This window comes from Ochotona curzoniae, unplaced genomic scaffold (assembly GCF_017591425.1).
Source record: "Ochotona curzoniae isolate NIBS_2020 unplaced genomic scaffold, NIBS_Ocur_1.0 contig_2861, whole genome shotgun sequence".
Classification (NCBI taxonomy): Eukaryota; Metazoa; Chordata; class Mammalia; order Lagomorpha; family Ochotonidae; genus Ochotona; species Ochotona curzoniae.
In genome coordinates this window covers 63037-83814 of record NW_024465620.1, presented here as the reverse complement: position 1 = coordinate 83814, position 20778 = coordinate 63037, and the positions used below count along the sequence as shown (strand labels likewise).

General features: G+C 62.4%; 1 protein-coding gene across 2 annotated transcripts; it reads right to left on the bottom strand.

Annotated features, from left to right (window-relative positions):
- Positions 1–234: 234 nt before the first annotated feature.
- LOC121154813 (serine/threonine-protein phosphatase 5) lies at positions 235–20116 on the bottom strand. Of its 2 annotated transcripts, XM_040977847.1 has the most exons (13): positions 19893–20116; positions 15192–15433; positions 8848–8995; positions 5228–5349; positions 3921–3986; positions 3565–3663; positions 3066–3171; positions 2243–2385; positions 2075–2162; positions 1560–1600; positions 1281–1459; positions 846–927; positions 235–749 (listed from the first exon to the last, which is right to left on the bottom strand). In XM_040977847.1, the coding sequence occupies exons 1-13, from the start codon at positions 20011–20013 to the stop codon at positions 687–689; spliced, it is 1500 nt and encodes a 499-aa protein (XP_040833781.1). In that variant the 5' UTR covers positions 20014–20116; the 3' UTR covers positions 235–686. The 2 variants fall into 2 exon arrangements, with proteins under 2 accessions (XP_040833781.1, XP_040833782.1); XM_040977848.1 differs by lacking the exon at positions 3921–3986 and having other exon boundaries at positions 19893–20104.
- Positions 20117–20778: the final 662 nt, after the last annotated feature.

Here is a 20778-nt window from a genome sequence, read left to right as displayed (position 1 = left end):
GGGCTGAGCGCACGGGCAGGAGCCGAGCAGGGGCTGGGGTGAAGTGTGAGGTTGGGGTGAAGTGTGGGGTTGGGGCCGGGGTTGAGTGTGAGGTCGGGGCCAAGTGGGAGCAAGCGCTGGGCTGGCAGCCAGGCAGGGAACTGGCCCAGGCTCCCAACCCACTGAGGCCCCCAAGCAAATGGTTTCCACACCACTCCCCACCCCTCCCTGCTCCAGCACCTGACACAGGCTGACTTCCAATAATGACTTTATTTTAACATATTTAATTACAGACAAAACAGCTGGGGAAGGAGGCAGGCCCCAGCCCGGCCCCACCCCGAGATCAGGGGTGGGGGTGTGGGGGGCATCCCTGACGACCCTGGCGGGATCTCTCTATGGCGGTGGGGCCCTATTGCTTTAGTGGGGGAGGAGCCATGCACACGAGGTGGGCACATGTCCCAGGCGCCTCCCTCCAGAATGCCCGGGCCGAGCCCCGCCCCCAGCCTCGCCACCTGCGTCCTGCAGCCAGGGAGCTGACCCCTGGCCAGCCCACGCTCTGCCCCCACCCCCTCTGTGAACCTAAGGGGAATAAATACAAACTTTACAAAGTAAAAGGGGGTCCAGCGTCACCCTGGGGCAGGGCCTGCTTGGCCGGCCCGGGGTCTGGCAGGAGCGGAGGGGTTCTGGGTGCAGGCTGCCCACCGCCTTCACATGACCCCTAGCTGCAGCAGCGCGTTGGCGTAGGCCATGGGCTTGACGTTGGGGTGAGGCTGTGGGAGGAGGGGGGACAAAGGTACAAGCATCAGACTGCGCCCTGGATGCTCAGGCAGACCCCTCCCCGCACCCCCACCCAGCCCACCACTCACCACTGCTGTGAACTGGTGGAACTGGGGCCGCAGGTCAGAGCCGCGCAGGTGAATGTAGGAGGCTTTGTTCCCCATCTGGTCACTGTAGGGGCAGGGGCGGCGGTCAGCAGGGGTGAAGGGTGGGAGCACAGCCCTGGCAGAGGTGGAGGGCCAAGGGCAGCGGAGGGCGGGGAGGGACGAGGGGATGAGACCAGGAACGGCACCCAGATTTGAGGACCCTCAGGAGACAGCAATGCCTTGGGGCGGGTCTCTGCCTCAACCAGGCCCAGGCAGCTCGGGCTGAGGCCACACGCGGGGCCCCTGTCGGAAATGCTCTGAATGACCAGGGGTTTTGGTGGCAGCCAGTGGGGGGCCAGCTCAGGGCAGGGCGGGGTGGGGATCCATGCTGTCCCCTATGGTCCAGAAGGAGCAGGCGGGGGCTGGGGGGACACACACCAGTAGTTGGGGGCAGAGAAGACAGTGACGCAGCGGCCACCATGCGCCACCTCGTAGCCCTCGGCCTTGACCTCGTGGCTCCGGATGATGTAATCCAGGTGGTTCTCCTCCAGGAAGGCCTTGGTCACGTCAGGCCCGAACTGGCAGCTCACGCCCCGCTTGCTGACCGAGCGCCCGTTCTAGGGGGCAGGGGGAAGCGGGAAGGGAGAGGGCTCAGAGACGGCCCTCCCACCCCACCTGCTGCGCCTGTGCCCCCATCTGCTGGCCCCACAGACTCACCTGTGGCTGCGGATCCGACCAGAGCAGGTCGCACATGGGGCCTGGCAGGGGTGAAGGGAAGTGTCAGCTGTTTCTTGGCCTGGAGGGCACCCAGCCCATGGCCGTCCAAATTGGGGTGGGCCTAGCCAGACCCCATTCAACCCACTCCGACCCTGACCCTTCAAGGTCACAATGCAGGCCCCGAGTTGTGCCGCGCCTCCTGGGGCTCCCCACTGCCCCAGGCACACGGAACAAGCTCCTGGGCCTTGAAGGTTCCACAGGTTCTAGGCCAGTCAAGCCCATGGCCCAGGCTGTGTCACTCCCTTATGCTCCCTGCCACACCCAGGACACAGGCAGGTTGCCTCCTGGGGTGCCAGCCCAACACTGTCTCCCCAACCCTGGTGACCCTATGGCCTATGCCCACCCCCATCATGGCCGTGACATTTCCCTGTGAGGTCGATGGTTAGGCTCACGAAGAAGCAAATGACGGGGTGCTCAGGGTTCCCCGACACTCCCTGGGCAGCAGAGCTCCTCACCTGAGTCTGGCGGCTGCCGATTCCGCTCGATCTTCCGGATGTCGTCCAGGGTGACGCCATCTTCGCTGAACAGGCCCCCGTGCATGATCTGGTGGGCAGAGGAAGGGGTGGCGGTGAGGGGGTCGGGCCCGGACTGGGCGCCAGGCGGGACAGGTGCTGCCAGCTCACCAGCACTTTGCCGTTGATGCACTGCGCCAGCGGGAGCCACTCGAACACTTCGCTGAAGAGCTCGTACATCTGCGCTGTGTACTTGGCCTTCACCTCGCCCTCGAAGCCGTAGATCTGGTTCATGTTGTCCGTCTCATGGTTGCCTGGCCGACGGAGGGGAGAGACCCTCAGGAGGACCACCCATGGCAGCATGCAGGCCCTGAGCCAAAGATGCTCTGCGTCCCCCTGCTGGGTCCACGATCTCTGTGCCCAGGCCACAGGCGCAGGCTGTCCTGACGGCCCCAGCCCCTCCCTGGCTTTGGGCCACGGCTGGGTCCCCTCTGCTTGTGGGTCGCTGGAGGTCCCGGGCACTGGGGCGAGGCTGGGTCCTGAGCACCACCGTGCATGAACTGGCAGGCCGCTCCCTCCTTCCTGTCTGCCTAGGCCCCTTCCCTGGGGAGCTCACTGTGGCCACCCTGGAACCTCTGCTGGGCAGCCACGCCCCTCCCGGGCAGCCACGCCCCTCCCGGGCAGCCAGTTCCCAGGGGCTCGGCCTCAAGCCCAGGGAGGCCCTGTCCCTCAGACCCGCCTCCGCCCCTCTGGCGCACACCCAGGCTGTCATTCCAGTGAAAACCAGCCCTCCCAGTTCCTGCCAGGGTTCAGTAGCCTCCTCCCTGTCCCCATCCTAGGCTCTCGCCTCACCCTGGCTCCCTCACGGGAGGCCAAGGAACCCCTGAGAAGTCGGCTCCTGCCTCCCTTCCTCTCCCCTGGGCTGGGCTGGCCCCGCATCCTCCCGGAGTGTGAGTGCCTCGCCAGGGCCCAGCCCCACCACCCCGGGACTCACCTCGAAGTAGGTGGAAGTGGTCAGGGTACAGGAGCTTGAAGCCAAAAAGGGTGAGGATCACTTCTACGGAGAAGGAGCCGCGGTCCACAAAGTCGCCATTGAATATCTGTCCCGCTAAGGAAGTGGCCGAGGAGGGGTGGGCCTGGGGGCTGTGCTCCCACCTGCCCCATCCCCTCACTCTTCCCTGGGGGCAGCAATCCTGTGCCTGCCCCTTCCCTGGCCGTTGCGGGGACAGGGGCCCAGGCGGCCAAGAGCGGCCACACGCCAGCACACAGCCTGAGCGGCAGATGCCAGGCATGGGCCAGCCCGGGAACACCACGAGGGAACGGAGGAACCAAGAGGTGACAGAACCGCCACGCTGGCAGGTGCAAAGCCAGAAGGCCGCAGCACAAAACCTGGGGCTCAGAACACTGGGCCGCCAGCATGGGCCACATGGCACACGAGCGCCAGGCCAGTCTGCCCGTCCCCACGCCTGGCCCGGCTGTGCTGACAAGGATACGTAGGGGTTGGTCTCTGAGGGTAAGCCGTTGAGCTCGAATATGTTGAGGAGGTCGTAGAACTGGCCGTGCGTGTCCCCGCACACTGTAATCTTCTCTGTCTGGAAGAAAAGAGGCCACCGGAGAGGGAGGGGCCCAGAGAGAGACGTGGGGAGGGGGCAGAGGTGAGGGGAGGGGCAGGAGGTCAGGGCAGACTGAGACGATCCATGCGAGGTGCAGGCAGGGGTCGCGGGAATGAGGGGCGTGGGACAGAGACCCGGGGCGGGGGGGGGGGGGGGCGGGAGAGGCACGGAGCATGCAGGGGTGAAGGCCTGGGGCCAGCAGGGAGGGGAGGCGGGCAGTGAGCCCCAACACGCACCTCTTTCAGCGTGGTCTCCACCAGCGTGCTCAGCTTGGAGAGGACCTCTTTGACCTGTACCAGGATCTGGAAGGCGGGGCAGACAGTGAGGGTCTGGGTCCCCCTCTGACAACCCGGGCTGGGGGCCCTCTGGGTGCCACGCTGGAGTCTTGGGTCAGGTCCCTGCCTCCACTTCCTGCTACTGTGCCCCCGGGAGGTCCTGCCAGCCACGCGGGACACCTGCATTGTGCTTCTGGCCCAGGCAAAGCCTCCTTGCTGCTGCTGGCACCTGGGAAGTGGCCGGCAGACGGGAGAGGCAGACAGGAGCGCGCTCTTTGACTCTGGATAAGCCAACAAAATAAAGGAATGCTCTCCTGCCACAGAAACCATCCATGGGAGCCACAAGGGGGCGCAAGGAGCGAGCCTGGATGTGCCACTGGCCACCATCCTGGACTCCAGCACAGAAGTCCCTTCCTGGGCAGCCCAGGTGACAGGAGGGTCCTGGGTGGCAGCGGGGGACGTCAGAAGAGTGGCCTGGAGATGGAGGTGCTGCCATCTCAGACGACCACAGGGACACCTGGCCACACGCCCAGGCTGCGTGCCCTGGACTGTAGCCACGCAGGACAACACCCTGTGCCTGGAAGACAAGGGCCGCTCACTGCAAGGGAAGAGGGGATGCCACGCATGCGAACACCAGGTGCGCGGGGCAGCAGGCGGCCGGTGGCCGCTGCTCTGCCACCACTTCTGCAGGTCTGATAGTTTTCAGTGTGAGAAGTTGGGGAACTGGCTGAGTGTTTAGAGATCAGGGGAGAGTGAGAGCTCCCACATGGCGGGAGAGAAACTGGGGATCCTGGCTGCAGGCCAATGTGGTGCAGTGAGATCCCAGGGACGCCAAGCTGGGGAGCAAGAACAGAGAAGCCTTGCCGCAGGGCTAGTATCAGCTCTCCTGGGTTCCAGGGGCGGGTGACTCGGACCAGCCCTCCAGCTCCACTTTTCCCATCACCCCCGTTACCCACACTCCTCTGGGTCACCTGCCTAACAAACCCACTGCGTGGACCCCAGCTGCCTGCGAGGTCAGAGCAGTGGGTCCTGGCCAGGGCAGCCACTCCCTCCACACCCCGAGGCTGGCTGCCCTCAGAGGAGTCTCCCAGGCAGGGACGGCCTGCAGCCTGCACACAGCCTCAGATGCCGGAACCTCCTTCACTCCGACCCTAGGTCTGTGTCTTGGGCACCACCTGTCCTGCCCTGCTGGGGCACTGGACGAGGTCACATGGTAACCTGAGGCACGACTGTGGCTCAGAGTGGCAGGCAGCTGGCAGGGGTGGTACCTGGTAGGCGCATTTCCGGTGCAGTTTCTTCTGGTCCTTGTACCACTGCATGAGTTCCTTCATGAAGGTGATTGTCACTTTGCCGTCCTCCAGCTTGGGCCCGCTGTACTCGTCCTCGATGGCTAGTGTGTGTGAGCGGGGGAAGGACCGTCAGCGGCCTTGGGAGGCACGGGGCAGGCCTGGCTGTGGGGGCAGGCTGGGGTGCCACCAGACTCCAGCACCCAGGGTCCCGGGGCCAGCACACAGCTGTCCGCGCTAAGGTCCCTCTACGCAGGCGCGATGCCAGGCAGCCAGTGCTAGGGATGACCTTGGCAGGACAAGGTCATGACTGCCCAGTCCCACACAGGGAGGGGAGCAGCCGCCAGCCAGATGCCATCCAGCTTGAAAAGCCCCCAAGGCATTGCAGTGCCCCCTGCAGGTCTCACACCACTGCCCCCTGGGTTGCATCATGCAGGGCCTCTCAGAGAACCAGAGAACCCAGGGGGTCTCCTCTGAGCACTGAGAACTCCTTAAGCCCCCCGAAGAGGCAGTCAGAAGAACCCCGACAAATGGCCAGGCAGTCCGAAGTACTGGGGACGACGATGGAAGTGACCCCAATGAGGAAAAGCTGGTGGGGAGGGCCCCACCGTTCTCTTGGTGGCCAGAGGCCATGGAAGCCTCCTGTGTGGACCGTGGAGGGAGCAGGGGAGACACGGAGTCAACCCCCACTCCCCAGCCCCGAGGACCAGCCCCTGGGGGCCTGCAACACCCGCCACGGCCTCACCCAACCCAGAGGCAGCGCGCTCCCCTCTGCCGCGTGCTTTTGCCACAGTGGGGTCCCACCGCTGTGTGCAGCAGCGCAGGTTCACTGTCCCCACAGCCAACCAACCACGTGCCTATAAGACGCTCTGGCTTTGGTGTTAGTGGGAGGCCTGAGTTCTAGGCCATGGTCCCGTTCCAGCAGCTCGGCAACAGCTCAACAAAAATCCTTCTACTCCAGGGGCCCGTCAGTGGAGATGAGCAAGTCCTCACTGCCCGTGGACTTGGGAGGCGGTTCTGGTCTCTGGCCCCTTGGACGTGTGAGGAAATGGGGGATGGTACAGCGGGCCCCTGGACGTGCGAGGAAATGGGGGATGGTACAGCGGGCCCCTGGACGTGCGAGGAAATGGGACGGTGCAGTGCCCCCCTCCGCTTGCTGCTCTGCTATCTGCTGCAGCTCAGGCCAAAGTCACCGGGTGCCAGGCCTGACCTTGATGCACAGCCGGCCGGATCAGATTCCAGGCGCTGAGTTCTGGCTGCCAGCCACCGTGCTGCTGCCAGGGGACAGGGACAGCTCCTCCGGAGACCGTACTGGCCAGGGTGGGGACAGCAGGGGGAGGGGCAGACACCATCTAGCAGCGGGACCCGAGGTGCCCGTGTTCACTGCACTGACAAGACAGGAGAGAGAGGGGCCGTTCTTTCCGGGACATGCACCAAGGGGCCGCTCGTGAGCCAGACAGGAGAATCACCAGGGAGGTGGCTTAGAGGACTCTGAGGACCTGATGCTTATGTCCTGGCTCAACATTTGTCCCTCTTCTGTCACTACTTGTCCCCACTTCCTCCAAGTTCCCAGGTGCATGGGCCATGCCTTCTGCAAGGCGAAGTAGGCAGCCCAGTTCTCCACTCCCGCCGTCTGAACTCTCACTACCTTGGAGGCCTGGCCACATGGTCGGGCCTGCAACGGAGATGCAATGGGGATACCCAAGGGAGTCCCAGGGGTGCATGGATGGCGGGGAGCAGATGCCTGCCAGAAGCAGCAGCCCCTCCTGGGTCCCAACGGGACAGGGCTGACACGCATCCTCCGGGCCTGCTCAGCACAGCCACCGAGGACTAGGAAACCATGGATGGCAGGCAGCTGTGGCCTGCGGGGTGGGAGCAGTGTCCCCACTAGACAGCCCTGTGTCCGGTGGCTGGGAGGGGAGGCCCCGAGACAGCACGCTTGTGTGGGGACGACACTTCTTACTCCACTTCCCCTACTGCTTTTCTCCTCTCATCAGAACAGGTGTGGACAATTCCTAAGCGGGAGCTGGGACGCGCCAGAATCCCCCAGGGTCCACTGGCATGGTGGCGCCTCCTCCAGAACTGAGCAAACTGGACAGAGCAAGGAAGGGGGAGCCGGCCGGGAGTTCTCGCCCTCACAGCCGTGCTCGAGCCACACGGGCCCAGAGCAGGAAAGGCGCTCGCTGACTGCGGACTGGCCCCAGCGGCCCTTCCAGAGACGTCTGCATGTGAACACGGGCAGGGAGCAGCTGAGGGGAAAGGAGGACCTACTGGCTTACATCCTATGGAACCCCAAGTCCATGACTACTCTGAGCTCGCTGACACCCAGGGCTGGCAGCTGTGTCATGTCCTCAGGGTGCCCGCTCCAGAAGCCCACAAGCCGGGCCTTAGCCCGAAGCGCCCTCCACGGACGAGCAATGACAACGCACGTGATTCTGGATCAGGTCAGTTCCGGCCATTGTGGCCAGTTGGGGAGTTAGCCCAGCAGATGGAAGATCTTTCCGTCTCTCCTTCTCTAACTCTTTCAAATAAAATAAATAAACAAAAAACCTAACTCAGGCTGATCTTAGGATGCTTTTGTACCAGCCCAGGGAGGACAGGGTACGGACGGCCGTGACAGCCTGACAAGGCACGATGCCCCACAGGCCCGCCCCCATCTGCCTGCAAACCCCAGGGGACAGCCAGCGGGCACGGGGCTGCTGTGCTAAGCCTGACCGATTGCCCAACGTGGGGTAAGGGCCACAGCAGAGCCGCAGCCCGCAGGTGCAGCCCCGGAGCTGAACCACCAACAGGCGAGTGTCAGCCTGACACACGGCACAAATGCAACCCAGTGCGCCCCACGGCTCGCTGCTCCCGTCTCACCAGGACAGGAACTCTGGCGAGACCCACCCACGCGGCACCTCCGGCTGCTGTCGGGGCCTGTCGCTGCGCATGGCTACTCAGCCGGCCAACCCAGAGCAAGAGCTGTGCCCCACTCGGGGCAAGCAGCAGCTTCCAACCCTCTCGGCCTCACCGAGCCCTGGGTCACCCTTCTCACCCACATCTGCAACATGGACTACAGCAAACCACCGCCCCACTAAGATTTCCCCAAGCTCCGAGAGATACCCCAGAAAACCCATCTCACTGGACAAGGGCTGCCAGGAGCCCAACTTACAGAGGTAGCATAGGAAGTGGGGGGCTGTGCCCTCAGAGCATGGGACTTGCAGCCACCTCCAGGCCCAGTGTCAGGCCTGGCCTGACCCCACCCTCCCTGAAGCGAGGGCGCCGCCGCCTGCTCGCCTGCCTTTCGCCATCGCTCCCGCCACAGCCTCAGGGCCACCATGCCGGGAGCTGCCTTGTTCCCAGCTGGGACTGCAGGCCTGGCATGTGGCTGGTGGGCAGCAGACGCTTGGTGACCACCTGCGCACATGTGGCAGAATGTACCCTGAGGTGCAGTCATGGAGGTCTCCAAGGGCTCCCCCACCCCTGGGGGCCCAGCTGCCGTGACCTGAGGCACTCCTAGGAACAGGGGCAGGGGAACGGCCCATGGCAGCCTGCGGGCAGCCCTGCGTGTGTGGGACACGGGGCAGGGACTCCCCCGCGGGGTGCGCAGGCCAACTCACTCATGCTCTCGATGTCCAGCGAGTCCACCACGGAGCGCTTGTGCTCGTCGCCCGCGATGGCCCGCTCGAAGGCCTTCTGCTTCACGATCTTGTTGCACTCCTGGTACTTCATCTGCGCGTCCTTGTCGTGCGGCTTCACCTTGACCACCTGCGGGGGGAGGTGGGGCATCAGTGCACAGGCCCAATGAGGCGAAGAATCGGCGCCTGGCCCAGGCCTGCGCCCTGCAGATGCTCAAGTCAGACTGCCTGGGCTCACCATCTGCAACCCAGACCTCTGCTTCTGTACCCCAATACTGGGCATTAACAGAGGTGTCCACAGGGCGCTGTGAGGGGTGGACCTTATGCCCACAAGGTTGCCAGGAGGAATCCCTGGGAAATGCACAGCTGGCCAGCCGGAGGCCCTGAGTACAGCTGCAGGCTCGGGGCCAGGAGGAGAGTCAGGGATGGGCTGGCCACAGAAACAAGTAGCATCCCAGACTCACGTGGAGGGCCCTGGACCTTGATCCCGAAAATATCCCGTAAAATGGGGGTGACAAGGGGTTCCGCCTGCCAGGGCTGCTGACACATAAGTAATGGGTTCAAGGCCCAGCATATGGCGGGAGTTGGGCAGGGGCCGGACAGGGCCGGGCAGAGGTTGGGCAGGGCCAGGCAGCAGCAGCACATGGCTTGCTCACTCAGGGCTTCAGGAGAGATTCGGAACACACAGCTCCCCTCGATCTCCTCTGCCAAAGGGATGAGATGGGGGGTCCCTCGGGCTCGAGCCCAGGCAAGGGAGCCTCCTGAGGTTTCCCAGTGAGGGGGAAACAAGACGACAGCAATGCCAGGAAAGAGCTGGCCCCAGCAGCAGTGGCGCTTCTGTGCCCACTGAACCTAACCACCTCTGACAAGCACCGGTGCCCCCTGGATGACAGAGCCTGCCCCCACCCCATCTGCAGAACCAGATCCTCCCAGCTCAAAGGCAGACTGGGGGGCGGCATGGTGAACTAAGCCACCACCTGTGATGCTGGCATCCCGTACAGAAATGTGCAGGTCTGAATCCCGGCACTCTGCTTCTGATCCCGCATGGTAAAGCAGCTAAAGACAGACTGGGTGCCTGAGCCCCTGCCACCCACGCGGGAGGCCCCACGGACTCCTAGCTCCTGACTTCGGCCTGGTCCTCCAGCCCCAGCCCTTGCGGCCTTCTGGAGAGTGAACCAACAGATGGAAGATTCTCTCCCTCTCTCCCCACTCTCTGTCACTCTACCTTTCAAACAAATAAAATAAATCTTAAAAACAAAAATCTGACAAGGCCAGGTTCAGACCTTTGTTTTTTCCACTTGACACTTGACATGTGACCTTGGGCAAGTGACCCCATCCCTCCGCGCCTCCGTCTAAGTGCCTGGATCCCGCCTTGCCTGCTCACCCAGCTCTAGGGCTGGCCCCCACCGAGCGGAAGCGCCCCCTGGAACACCTGGCAGGCTGAGTCAAGAGACTCCTGTGGGCTGGGAGGGGCATGGGCAGGCACCAGCTAGTGCACCCAGCCAGGCAGCTCCACGTGGGGCATGGGTGTGGTGTGAGGCAGGCAGCACCAGATGGGCCCTGGAGTCGTGCCTGGGAGACAGGTTGAGTCCACGCCCCGGGATATAGTCCAAGCCGCCCTGGCCCACAAGGCCCAGCCCAGCCTTCCACTTTCTGTTTGCCCAGCACTAACTGCCAGGCTACACCCCCGTCCCCGGACCAGCCAGCTCGTCTGAGCTCCAGGAATTTACATAAACGGCTCTGCCCAAATGCCCAACTTCACCCCCAGCTCTTCCTCAGACTCCCTCACCCTAGCCCTGCACATGCTGGGGACAGGCCTGTCCCTCAGGTGGAAGACTTGGGGACCCAGCGTTTCCTCAGGGCCGGGCCTCCTTCTTGCGGGGCTGGCAGGCTGGGGCGGCAGGGCATAAGCCAAGGACGATGCAGAGGGAAGGGCTGGGTCAGGGTCCAAGGGCTCCTGCTGCCTCCCGCCCCAGGGTCCCCTGCGCACCCTGCGAGGAGGCACCACAAGCTGGGGCCGGCCTCTCTGGGTGGGTGCGCCCACCTCCACAGCCTCCCACAGTGCTCTGGCCCCTGCTCCAGGGAAGTCATGTGTTCCAGACTTCAGTGACCAGCCGGCTCTCAGCTGACTACACTTTTCTTTCGACAGTGATATCTGCGGTGAGCAAAGAGCTAACACGCCACTTGCGGGGGACTCTGCGTCCCGTCTCAGAGGGCCCGGGTTCAAGTCTCAGCTCGCTTTTCAATTTCAGCTTTTTGCTAACGTGTACCCTGATGGGCTCCAGCGGCTGGTCCTGGCCACCCTCAAAGGAGAGCCAAACTGAACTCCTGGCTCCTGGCTTCAGCCTGGTCCAGCCCCGGCTGCTGCTGGCATTTGGGGAGTGAACCAGCAGAGGACAGATCTTTCTCTTCCAAATAAATACTTCAATATATTAAAAAATAAAGTGGTGGGCCCAGCACAGGAGCCTAGTGGCTAAAGTCCTTGTGTTGCATCCCCGGGGATCCCATACAGGTGCTGGTTCTAATCCTGGCTGCCCTGCCTCCCTTCCAGCTCCCTGCTTGTAGCCTGGGAAAGCGGTCGAGGACAGCCCAAAGCCTTGGGACCCTGCATCTGCATGGGAGTCCCGGAAGAAGCTCCTGGTTCCTGAGTTTGCATTGGCTCAGCTCTGGTCATTGCGGCTGCTTGGGAAGTGAACCAACAGAGGCAACATCATTCTCTCTGTGTATCTGCCTTTCCAATAAAAATAATAAATAAATGTTTTTTAAAAAATACAGCGGTATCTTGATTCTACCAATGCCCGTCCCCAGACTGCAGCATTCACATGGAAACATGACATTCACCACGGGGGGGTGGGGATTTGTCTATTACAACTGCCTGTGACTCTACAGTGCTCTCAAAACACAGGGTTTTTTTTAAAGATTTATTTTTATTTTTATTGGAAAGGCAGATACACAGAGAGAAAGAGAAGAAGATCTTGCGTCCGATGGTTCACTCCCCAAGCGACCACAATGGCTGGAGCTGAGCCATCTGAAGCCAGGAGCCAGGAGGTCTTCCGGGTCTCCCACACGGGTGCAGGGTCCCAAGGCTTTGGGACGTCCTCGACTGCTTTCCCAGGCCACAAGCAGGGCTGCCGGGATTAGAACCGGTGACCATATGGGATCCTGGCGCACGCAAGGTGAGGACCTTAACCACTGCACTATCACGCCAGGCCCCAAAACAGAGTTTTAAGAACTAGTATCATCAGGGCTGGTGTGATGGCCCAACCAGCTAATCCTCTGTCTTGCAGTGCCAGCATCTCATATGGACGCTGGTTCATGTCCCAGCTGCTTCACTTCCTATTCAGCTCCCTGCTTGCAGCCTGGGAAAGCAGTGCAGGACTGCCCAACATGTTGGGACTCTGCACCGCATGGGAGGTCCAGCAGAAGTTCCTGGTTTTTGAATCTGCTCAGCCCTGGCCATCACGGACACTTGGGGAGTAAACCAGCAGATGGAAGATCTGTCTCTCCTCTCTGCACTTGATCCTAGCCAAAAGGCCGAGAAGCAATTGTCAACCTCTCTGTAAATTAGCCTTTCCAGCGGAAATAAATCAATCTTAACACAAACACCCCCAAAACCTGGCATCCTTGGGGCAGGTACTGTGCCATCACAGGACTGGGTCTGATGCCCAACTTGGGCATGGGCTCAGAATGCAGCTTCCTGCTCAGTGCTGGGAGGCAACAGCTACGGCTTGCTCAGGCCCCTGCCATCCACAGCGGAGATCTTGACTGGGCTCCTGCTCCCAGGTCCTTGCCAGCTACTGGACAGTGAGCCAGCAGCCTGGAGATGCCATATTATGGCACAGCAGGTTAAGCAGCCATCCCATACTGCAGTGCCGGTTCATGTCCCAGCTACTCTGCTTCCAAATCGGGCTCCCTGTTAACACGCCCGAGAAGGCGGTGGCGGCGGCTGGCCCAAGCACATGGGCTCCTGCACCTGTGTACCAGAGCGGGAGGCAGCTCCTGGCTCCTTGCTCCGGCTTAGCCCATCCCTGCCTGGTGCTGCTACCCAGGGCACAAACTGGTGGACAGGAGGTCTTTCTCTGTCATTCTACCTTTCAAATAGGAATTTTTTTAAAGTGGTACCTTCAACTGGGAGAGCTTGCAGGCAGGAGGGGACCGCAGGTGTATATCACCTGCTGGAAGTCAGGCAGCTGCCTCTGCAGGTACAGGGGGCAGATGGTGGGGGTTTCTGGATGCCAGCGAGGTGTTTCAGGGCACACTCGCTATCACAGAATGCCCATGGCAGGGCCAGGGCAGCCCCAGGGGATGGCACACACTCCACTTTCGGTGGCCGAGGCCCCTAGTCACACTACAGCCTGCCAACAGCTTCCCTGTAACCCCACTCAGGTTCTGCCATGAAATGGGTTGCTGGAACCTACTGGAACTGCTGTTTTTCAGCAGACAAGGAATTAAAAAAAAAAAAAACACTATTATTATTATTTTTTAATTAAAGGCAGATTTACAGAATAGAAGAGACAAAGAAGATCTTCCATCCATCGGTTCACGCCTCAAGTGGCTGCAATAGCCTGAGCTGAGCTGATTTGAAGTCAGGAGCCAGGAGCTTCTTCTGGGTCTCCCACACAGGTGTAGGGTCCCAAGGCTTTGGGCCGTTCTGGACTGTTTTCCCAGGCCACAGGATGGGAAGTAGAGCAGCCGAGACACAAACCCAAGCCACAGTACAAAGCCAACATGGGGTCACCTGCCATCATTAACCGGAAGATGTGGGTGTGGGAGGGCAGGGGGAGGGACTTTCATGGGCTACTGCAGAGGGTGGCGGCCCAACCCTGGAGGCGGGGCAAAACAGGGACTCGCCCAGCTCCCCTGGGCTCTGTCAACCACCTGCTGTCTGCATCAGCAGTGCTGAGACAGGGAACATACACTTGTGCTAGGCTTGGCTCAGGGCAGGCCCTGCTCCAAGGACACCAGGGTCCAGGGCACCATGGGGCGGAAACCGAGGCCCTGGGGGCCACCCAGCTGGTACCCAGGCTCAGCTGCAACGGGGCCATGGAGCTGAGGGCCCCACAGCGGTGACCTGCAGACTGACCAAGGTGCGGTGAGGACCACGCTTTGTCTCCCACTCGACACACCAATGCTCATCCAGACGTCACGGTCACACTTCATCTGTGGCTGATGCCAAACTGCCACAGTAACTTTGGCGCCCGCTGGCTCAAGTCCCAGTGCTGCCTTTTCCCTGCTGGTGGCCTCGGAGGGGGCCTCCACTTGTGTGGGGGGCAGGGGACCAGGCCTGGGCAGGCCCAGATCCCAGGCTGCCCGTGCAGAGGAGGGGGACCATGTCAGCATAGGTGTGACATGCGGCCCCCCTGACCTGCCCTCCATGGGGCCTGGGTGCAGCTCCAATGCGGGCCATCCACAGGCTGGCTACAGCCACTGGCCAGCCTCACCGAGGACTCAGGCTCAGGCCCAGCCAGGTGAGTGCATGAGCAGAGCCCTGTTCCCGCCTGCACAAAGACCTGCCTGCAGCTGGACTGTGGCTGAGACCTGTCCCACACCTGTACCGTCTCCTGGGTTACTCATTACCGCCAGTAACCTTTGCTCACGCCACTTAACCAGAGCCCCCACCTCCCGGGGGGCGGCCACTCCAGGTTGGGGCACCAATGGACAACAAGGGTGGGGCCTGGCCAGGGGATGGCTCTGGAGTCCCACTTTGAAGGGAATCTGCTCTGCTCTTCCTCCACATCCTGCCCCTGCTCTGACACAGTGGACCCTGGCCGTGGCTGTGGCCTTGCCTCAGGCCTTCAGCTGTCCTGACGCCTGCTCTCCAGCCCAGGCCAGCAGCTGGTCCAGGCCAAGTGACCTGGCTCCCTCCAACTGCGGACCAGCTGCTCAGGCCAGTGTGGCTGCCACCCTGCCTGGGCAGGTACTCAGAGCAGGTGGGGCATGAAATGGCAGGACAGGGCTGAAGTCAGTCCACAGGTGGTGGGGACAGCCCAACCCACTAGGCACGGCCTCATGCTGCCCACCCACTTGGGGGTCCAGGCTGCTGCAGCTCAAATCCCAGCTCTGCCGCTTATCAGCTGGTTCCTGGCCAGATAATCTGACCCTTCGAAGCCTCAGTTTCCTCATCTGAACAATGGGAGTGACCACAGTCCTACCCTCCCAAGTAACAGCTCTCCAGGACCACAAAGTGTGTGACAGCAGAGTGGGGCTGGGACCCAGGTGGCCTCCTGGCTGCATGAGTGAGTGGCCCAGGTGGGACCAGCCAGCCTGGCCTGCCACACCCTGGTGGCTGCCCCTCCTCAGCCAGCCTGCCCCTTCCACCGGCTCACCGTCTCGTAGTCTCGCAGGGCAGCCCGGAACTTGCCCAGGGCCATGTTGCTGGCGGCCCGGCGGTAGTAGCCCTTGATGTACTTCTTGTCCAGCTCGATGGCCCGCGTGGCGTCGGCCAGCGCGTAGCCATAGCACTCGGTGCGCAGGTAGGCCAGGCTGCGGTTGCCGTAGTAGATGGCATTGTTGGGGTTCAGCTCGATGGCCTGGCTGTAGAACTTGATGGCGTTCTCGTAGTCCTTGGCTGTGAGGGCAGAGCAGGATGCGGGTGTGAGACCTCGTGGCTGGACAGAGATCCGTCCACAGCTGAGCCTGGGAACGGCTCCTCAGCTTGCCCCCCTCCCAGCAGGAGCCAGGGCCCCCGACAGGGCGAACCACAGGTGCCCCTCGGGAGGACAAGCCCTGGGCTTGAGGACCAGTGAGAGGCTGAGGAGGCTGAGGTGGAGGGGGCTGCTGCGACGGGGGAGGGTAGGAGGAGAAGCCGGGGGGGCTGATGGGGGATGCCCCCCGGATCTGGCAGCCACAGTGGGGTCTGGACGCCGCCATTCCCCATGTGCGACACCAGGCCCAGGGCATGACGTTAGATTGCTTTTTTTTCTTACTGAGCCACAGCTGTGCCCTGCCCTTTCTGTTCTGATCTGTGGGGTCCTCACACTCCTCGGAGGAAGAACATGGGGGCTCACTTTACAGACCAACCACAGTGATCCCGCCCTGTAGCCTCAGGCAGGTGCTGTCCCATTCTCTACCGAGCCCACTGTACACCCCAAGGATGACCACCTAACCCCCCGTCTCTAGAAGTGGGGGGGCCTGCAGCTCAGAGAGGGAAGGCCCACTCTCCGGGTCACACAGCGAGGGGAAGGGAGGAACTCCAAGCAAGGCCAGAGCCGTGAGGAAGTCATGATGAGGTGAACAAATGACTAAATGTGCTTAAAGGAAGGGAAGGCAGAGGGGAGGACCTGTGTCCAGACCCCTTCCCCCCATCTCCCGCACCCCCAGTTCCAGCTGTGTTCTGTGAGCTCACTCCCAGGCCCGGGGCTGGCAGACTGAGACCGGCACAGGGTGGGGGGCCTGGACCTGACTCCTGCCTCACTGGGTGTCTCTGGACAACTTGCGTGCCCCGTGTGGGTTAGAGCTCCCTTGTCCTGCCATTGGCCTCAAAGGGGAGTCCCCCACTTTTCACCACTTCCGATCTGCCTGTGGGTTCACCCCAAGTCTCCAGGATTGAGGCTGTCTTTCTTCCTAGGCTCACAATCCAGGGCAGGAGACAGATTCCCTGAGATAGTGGGGTGACGCTGCGGCAGCCTGGAGGGGCACAAGGTGAGACCTGGAGGAGGAGCGACCCAAGGTCCACGAGTGGCTGCTGGAAGGATGAAGGGAAGGTGACCCGGAGAAAGAGAGGCTGACCCGAGAGGGGAGCAGCACCCTAGGGGGGCGGCCAGGCACACAGCAGCAGTGCTAACCTCTGGCCATCTTCCAAGTGGCTCCCAAGTCCACTCCTTCAGGAAGCCCCCCAGACCTAAGTGAGCCAGTGGGCTGCCCCTGCCGCTCTGGGCCAGCACTGTCAGGGCATGCCCACTGGCTGGTGCACCCCTCAGCCGGGCCCTCAGGCAGACACCTCGCCCTGTCTGAGCCTATGTCCCCATCAGAACTGGGGAGTCCTGGTAGGTGTGGCCTCACCGGGTGGTTGCGCGGGTTCCCCGAACACGCGTGGGCGAAGGGGCCGCTGCTCAGGAGGCCAGACTGAGGAGGAGGTGAATGAGCGGGTGACTCAGAGTGCGAGGCAGCAGAGATCGGAGGCCAGGCTCCCAACACGCCACGCCTGCTGCCGTGCACACTGACTCCCCCAGTTTCCATTTCAGAGGTGAGAAGGTGCAGTCCCAGGGAGGCCAGGTCACAGGCCCCGGGGTTCCGCAGCCAAGTGGCCTGAGCGATGTGCTTCCTCCCCAAGGTCTCTCTACCCAGGACACTTACGTGGGGCGGAAGCACCCCCCACATCTTACAGGTTGGGGACACCAAGGCCTGGGGACAGGGGTTAAGTTGGGTTCATCTCCAGGACTATGGAGTGAGCCCTGAGAGGACCAGTGGCTGGAGGTAGGCTCCCCTCTCAGGAGCATCCTCTTCCCGGGAGTGCCAGCAGGGCTCTGGCGTGGCCTCCAGACATGAGTGCTGGGCACGTGGGAGGAAGGGGATATCCGGCCGGGGCTCACCCGCTCTGACCTTGGCTGGTGGTTTCACTTCTCTGTGTCTTGTTTCCTCTATAAAACAAACAGGGCTGCTCCCGGCCACAGCACCCGTGCCTGGCCGCCGCTTCCTGGCCACCACGGGGGCTCAATTAAAGTGAGCGGTAATTATTCTTTTTATTGTTATTCCCACAGCTCGGCAGCCCGGGGCTGTGTGCCTGCCACTGCCTGCCAGCCAGCAGCCGTGCCCTCTGCTGTGCCTGCCCAGTTCCGGGGCTTCCTGGCGCTGCTCACCTGGCCCCCGCAGCAAGCCACCCGCTTGCTTCTCCCAGGGCCCCAGGTGCAGATGGCCATGGTGTCCAGCCCGCCTGACCACTCAGCCTCTTCCTGCAGTCCTCAGCCCCCATGCCCCATGTGGATGAACTGGCTCTGGCAGGTCAGCCCACCTGTGCAGCCCCTTACTGGCTCCTGGGCACACAGCCCTGCTCCGGCTTGGGTTGCCCTGTGTTCTCCTGTACAGGGGGTCTTTGCAAAGCACACACCTGCTGAGCGCCCCCCATGGGAGGCAGCCCTAGCTTGCAGGGAAAGCGCAGACAGCCTCCACCAAGCCGGGGGGCCTTTACCACGGGCTCTTCCTGCCCGCGGTATCCGCCCCCTCGGATTTCCTCTCTGCAACACTTCTCCAATCCACTTCCTTCCCGCAGCTCGGGGAAGCAGCACCAGCCTACCTGTTCACCATGCCGGCTCCTGCCTGCAGGCAAACATTCCCCCACGCCTGTTACACCAGATTAAGTCACTGCTTTCCTAAAACCTCTGGGGCTCCCCCACCCCCACCCCGGAACAGGACGCCACAGACCGCAGCTTGGCCTCTGAGGCCCAACCTGGGTCCTCAGCTTCCACCAGACCCCCTTCAATCCCTCTCTGCCCCACCACAGGCCAGCTTTCCCCACCCCCAGGCCACCCCGCCTTCTCCAGCTTTGAGTTCTGAATATGCCCAATGAGAGCCCTCTCTAGTCTACCTCATTGTTAAAATAAAAAAAAAGAGGGGTACAGCAGGTAAAGTCACCACCTGCTATGCCAGCATTCCACATGGGTGCTGGTGTCATTCTTCGTGTCCTGGTTGCCTCACTTCTGACCCATCCCTGCTCAGGTGGCTGGGAAAGCAGCAGAGGACGGCCCAACTGCATGGGCCCGGCGCCCACATGGGAGGCCTGCCTTCTGACTCCGGCCTGGCCCAGTCCTGGCTGCTATGGCCAACTGGGGAGGGAAGATCTCTGTCTCTCTTTCAGAGCCAAAACACTTGGCCAGCACCTGCCGTCTCCACTTCCTCATCTCTCCTCCCTGTTCACATGCCTGTGGCTCCCCTGGCTGGCCACTCGGTCACCAACACCAGCCTCCTGGGGCCTGGACCCCTGGTCAGCGCTCAGTGCTGGCCAGGGCAGCACCTCACGGGGGAACCCCAACCCCTCTGTCTTCTCTGTTTTCATTCCCGACCCCCTTTCTGTCTTCCTGCTCACCCCGCCAGCCCCTCCTCCTCCTCCCTGGCTGCAGGCTTCTAGGGTCCTGCACCCCAGGTCTCCTTCCAGGTGCAAACACCCATTCCCAGGTCATTTCCAATGAGGACCACACCCAGCCCAGAGGGGACCCCTCAGGCCACTCAAGGGTCTCCTCTCAGAAAAGCAGCTGTTGCTCTGGCGATAGAGGAGCCTGCTGCATGACCTGGGCCCTGTCCCAACTCACTGGCTACTGCTCCAATGACACCAGCCCCTCACGCTCCACCCCAGGGTCTCAGCACACGTGGCCTCCTTTACAGAAGACACCTGTCTGCACGCCGTGGTCCACATCTGAATTCTCCAGCTAAGTCACAAGCCGGGCCACATGGCTTCCTCCTTCTCAGGGCCTCGGGCAGTCCCCGGCATACTGTACACGTGTTCAGCAAACACTGAATGAATGAATGAATGAATGAGATCTGTGCTCCTGTTCCCAAGCGATTCTTAGGGCTCCCTCTCTTCTGTGCCCAAGGGCTTCCCGGGACGTGTCCCCCACGGTCTCCTCCTCCTCCTTCCTTCCCCCACCTTCCCATCCGTCCTCCCTGTCCACCAGCCTTTCCCCTCCCCCACAATCCCTCCCTCCCCACACCACACACACTCCAGGTCTCCCCCGACCCTACGTATAACTCAGGGCCGTAGGGTCCCCCCTTCAGGTCTCAGCGCTCACCCAGCCCTCTCCAAGGAGCGCCCCTTTCGGGGTGCCCTCTTCCTGCCCCACGCCCGGCAGCATTCAGGGCAGCCTCCCCTCACTCCGTGCGCCACTTTGAGGGAGCAGTCAGATGCCCCTCAGGAGCACCCACACCGTGTCTGCCCCTTGCAAGCGCCATCCTGGGCCTCCCCACGCCCGGTCACTTGGTGGTGCCTGCCCCGCGCCCCGACTGCCGCTCCGCGTTGCCATGGTTCCGCGCGGGCCCGGCATCCCCCTCGCCTCGGGCCTTGGGCCGCTGTCCACCCCTGTCCGGCGCGGGCGCACCTTTGAAATAGTCGTTGGCTTGCGTCTTGAGCTCTTCCGCCCGCTTCAGAGCGCCATCAGCCGGGGGTTCGTCCCGGGGGGGCTCAGCACACTCCGTCCGCTCGCCCTCCGCCATCGCCATGCCGCAAAGCGACCCCCACCCTGGCAACGGCCGCCAGCGGCACCCGGCCGAACCGTCGCGAAGGAGAGCCGAGTGGCCGGCCCGCCGCTGCCGCGCAAGTGTCGTAAAGCGCGGGCCCCACAGGCGTCCTCGGCGCGCCTGCGCAGACCTCCTCGCCCGCGCCGCCCGTGCGCTCCCCTCGCCTTGGAGAGCGCGCCGAGGACGCAAGGTGACCAGCGGGTCCGCTCGCTCGGGCAGCGCCCTTCGTGCCAAGGGGCCACTAGGGAACCGCTAGCAGGAGCAGAGGGCCCCCCTAGGAGGAGCGGGAGCGAGCGGGGCTGCAAAGGCCCCGCCTGTGTTCCCTGGCTCCAGCGTCTCCGCCTTCCCAAGTTTCTCAAGTAGCGTTTCCCTGCGGTTCTCCCGGGGCTGGCCGCCCCAGGCCTCGTCCTGCGGATCCCGGGCTGGCGGCAGTGTACCTGGGTGACCTTGAACCGGGGAGGGGGCGTTTGGCACCTTGGTGATTCTCGCAGAAGTGGGAGCGAGGGTGGTCGCCCTGAGTTGGTTCTGTCTCACTGCATCTCTTCCCCTCCTCCCTGCCAGATCTCACAGTCGCCCTGCTCAGGCGCTGGGATTGTCATGCCGCTTTTTACCCACGGGGACTCTGAGATTGGCACACATCAGTGCACTTACCCAAAGTCACACGCACTGAAAGGAAGTGGTAGAGTCAGGATCGGAACCTGACTCAGCTAACTACTGATTTTTTTTTCTTAAGATTTATTTATTTTA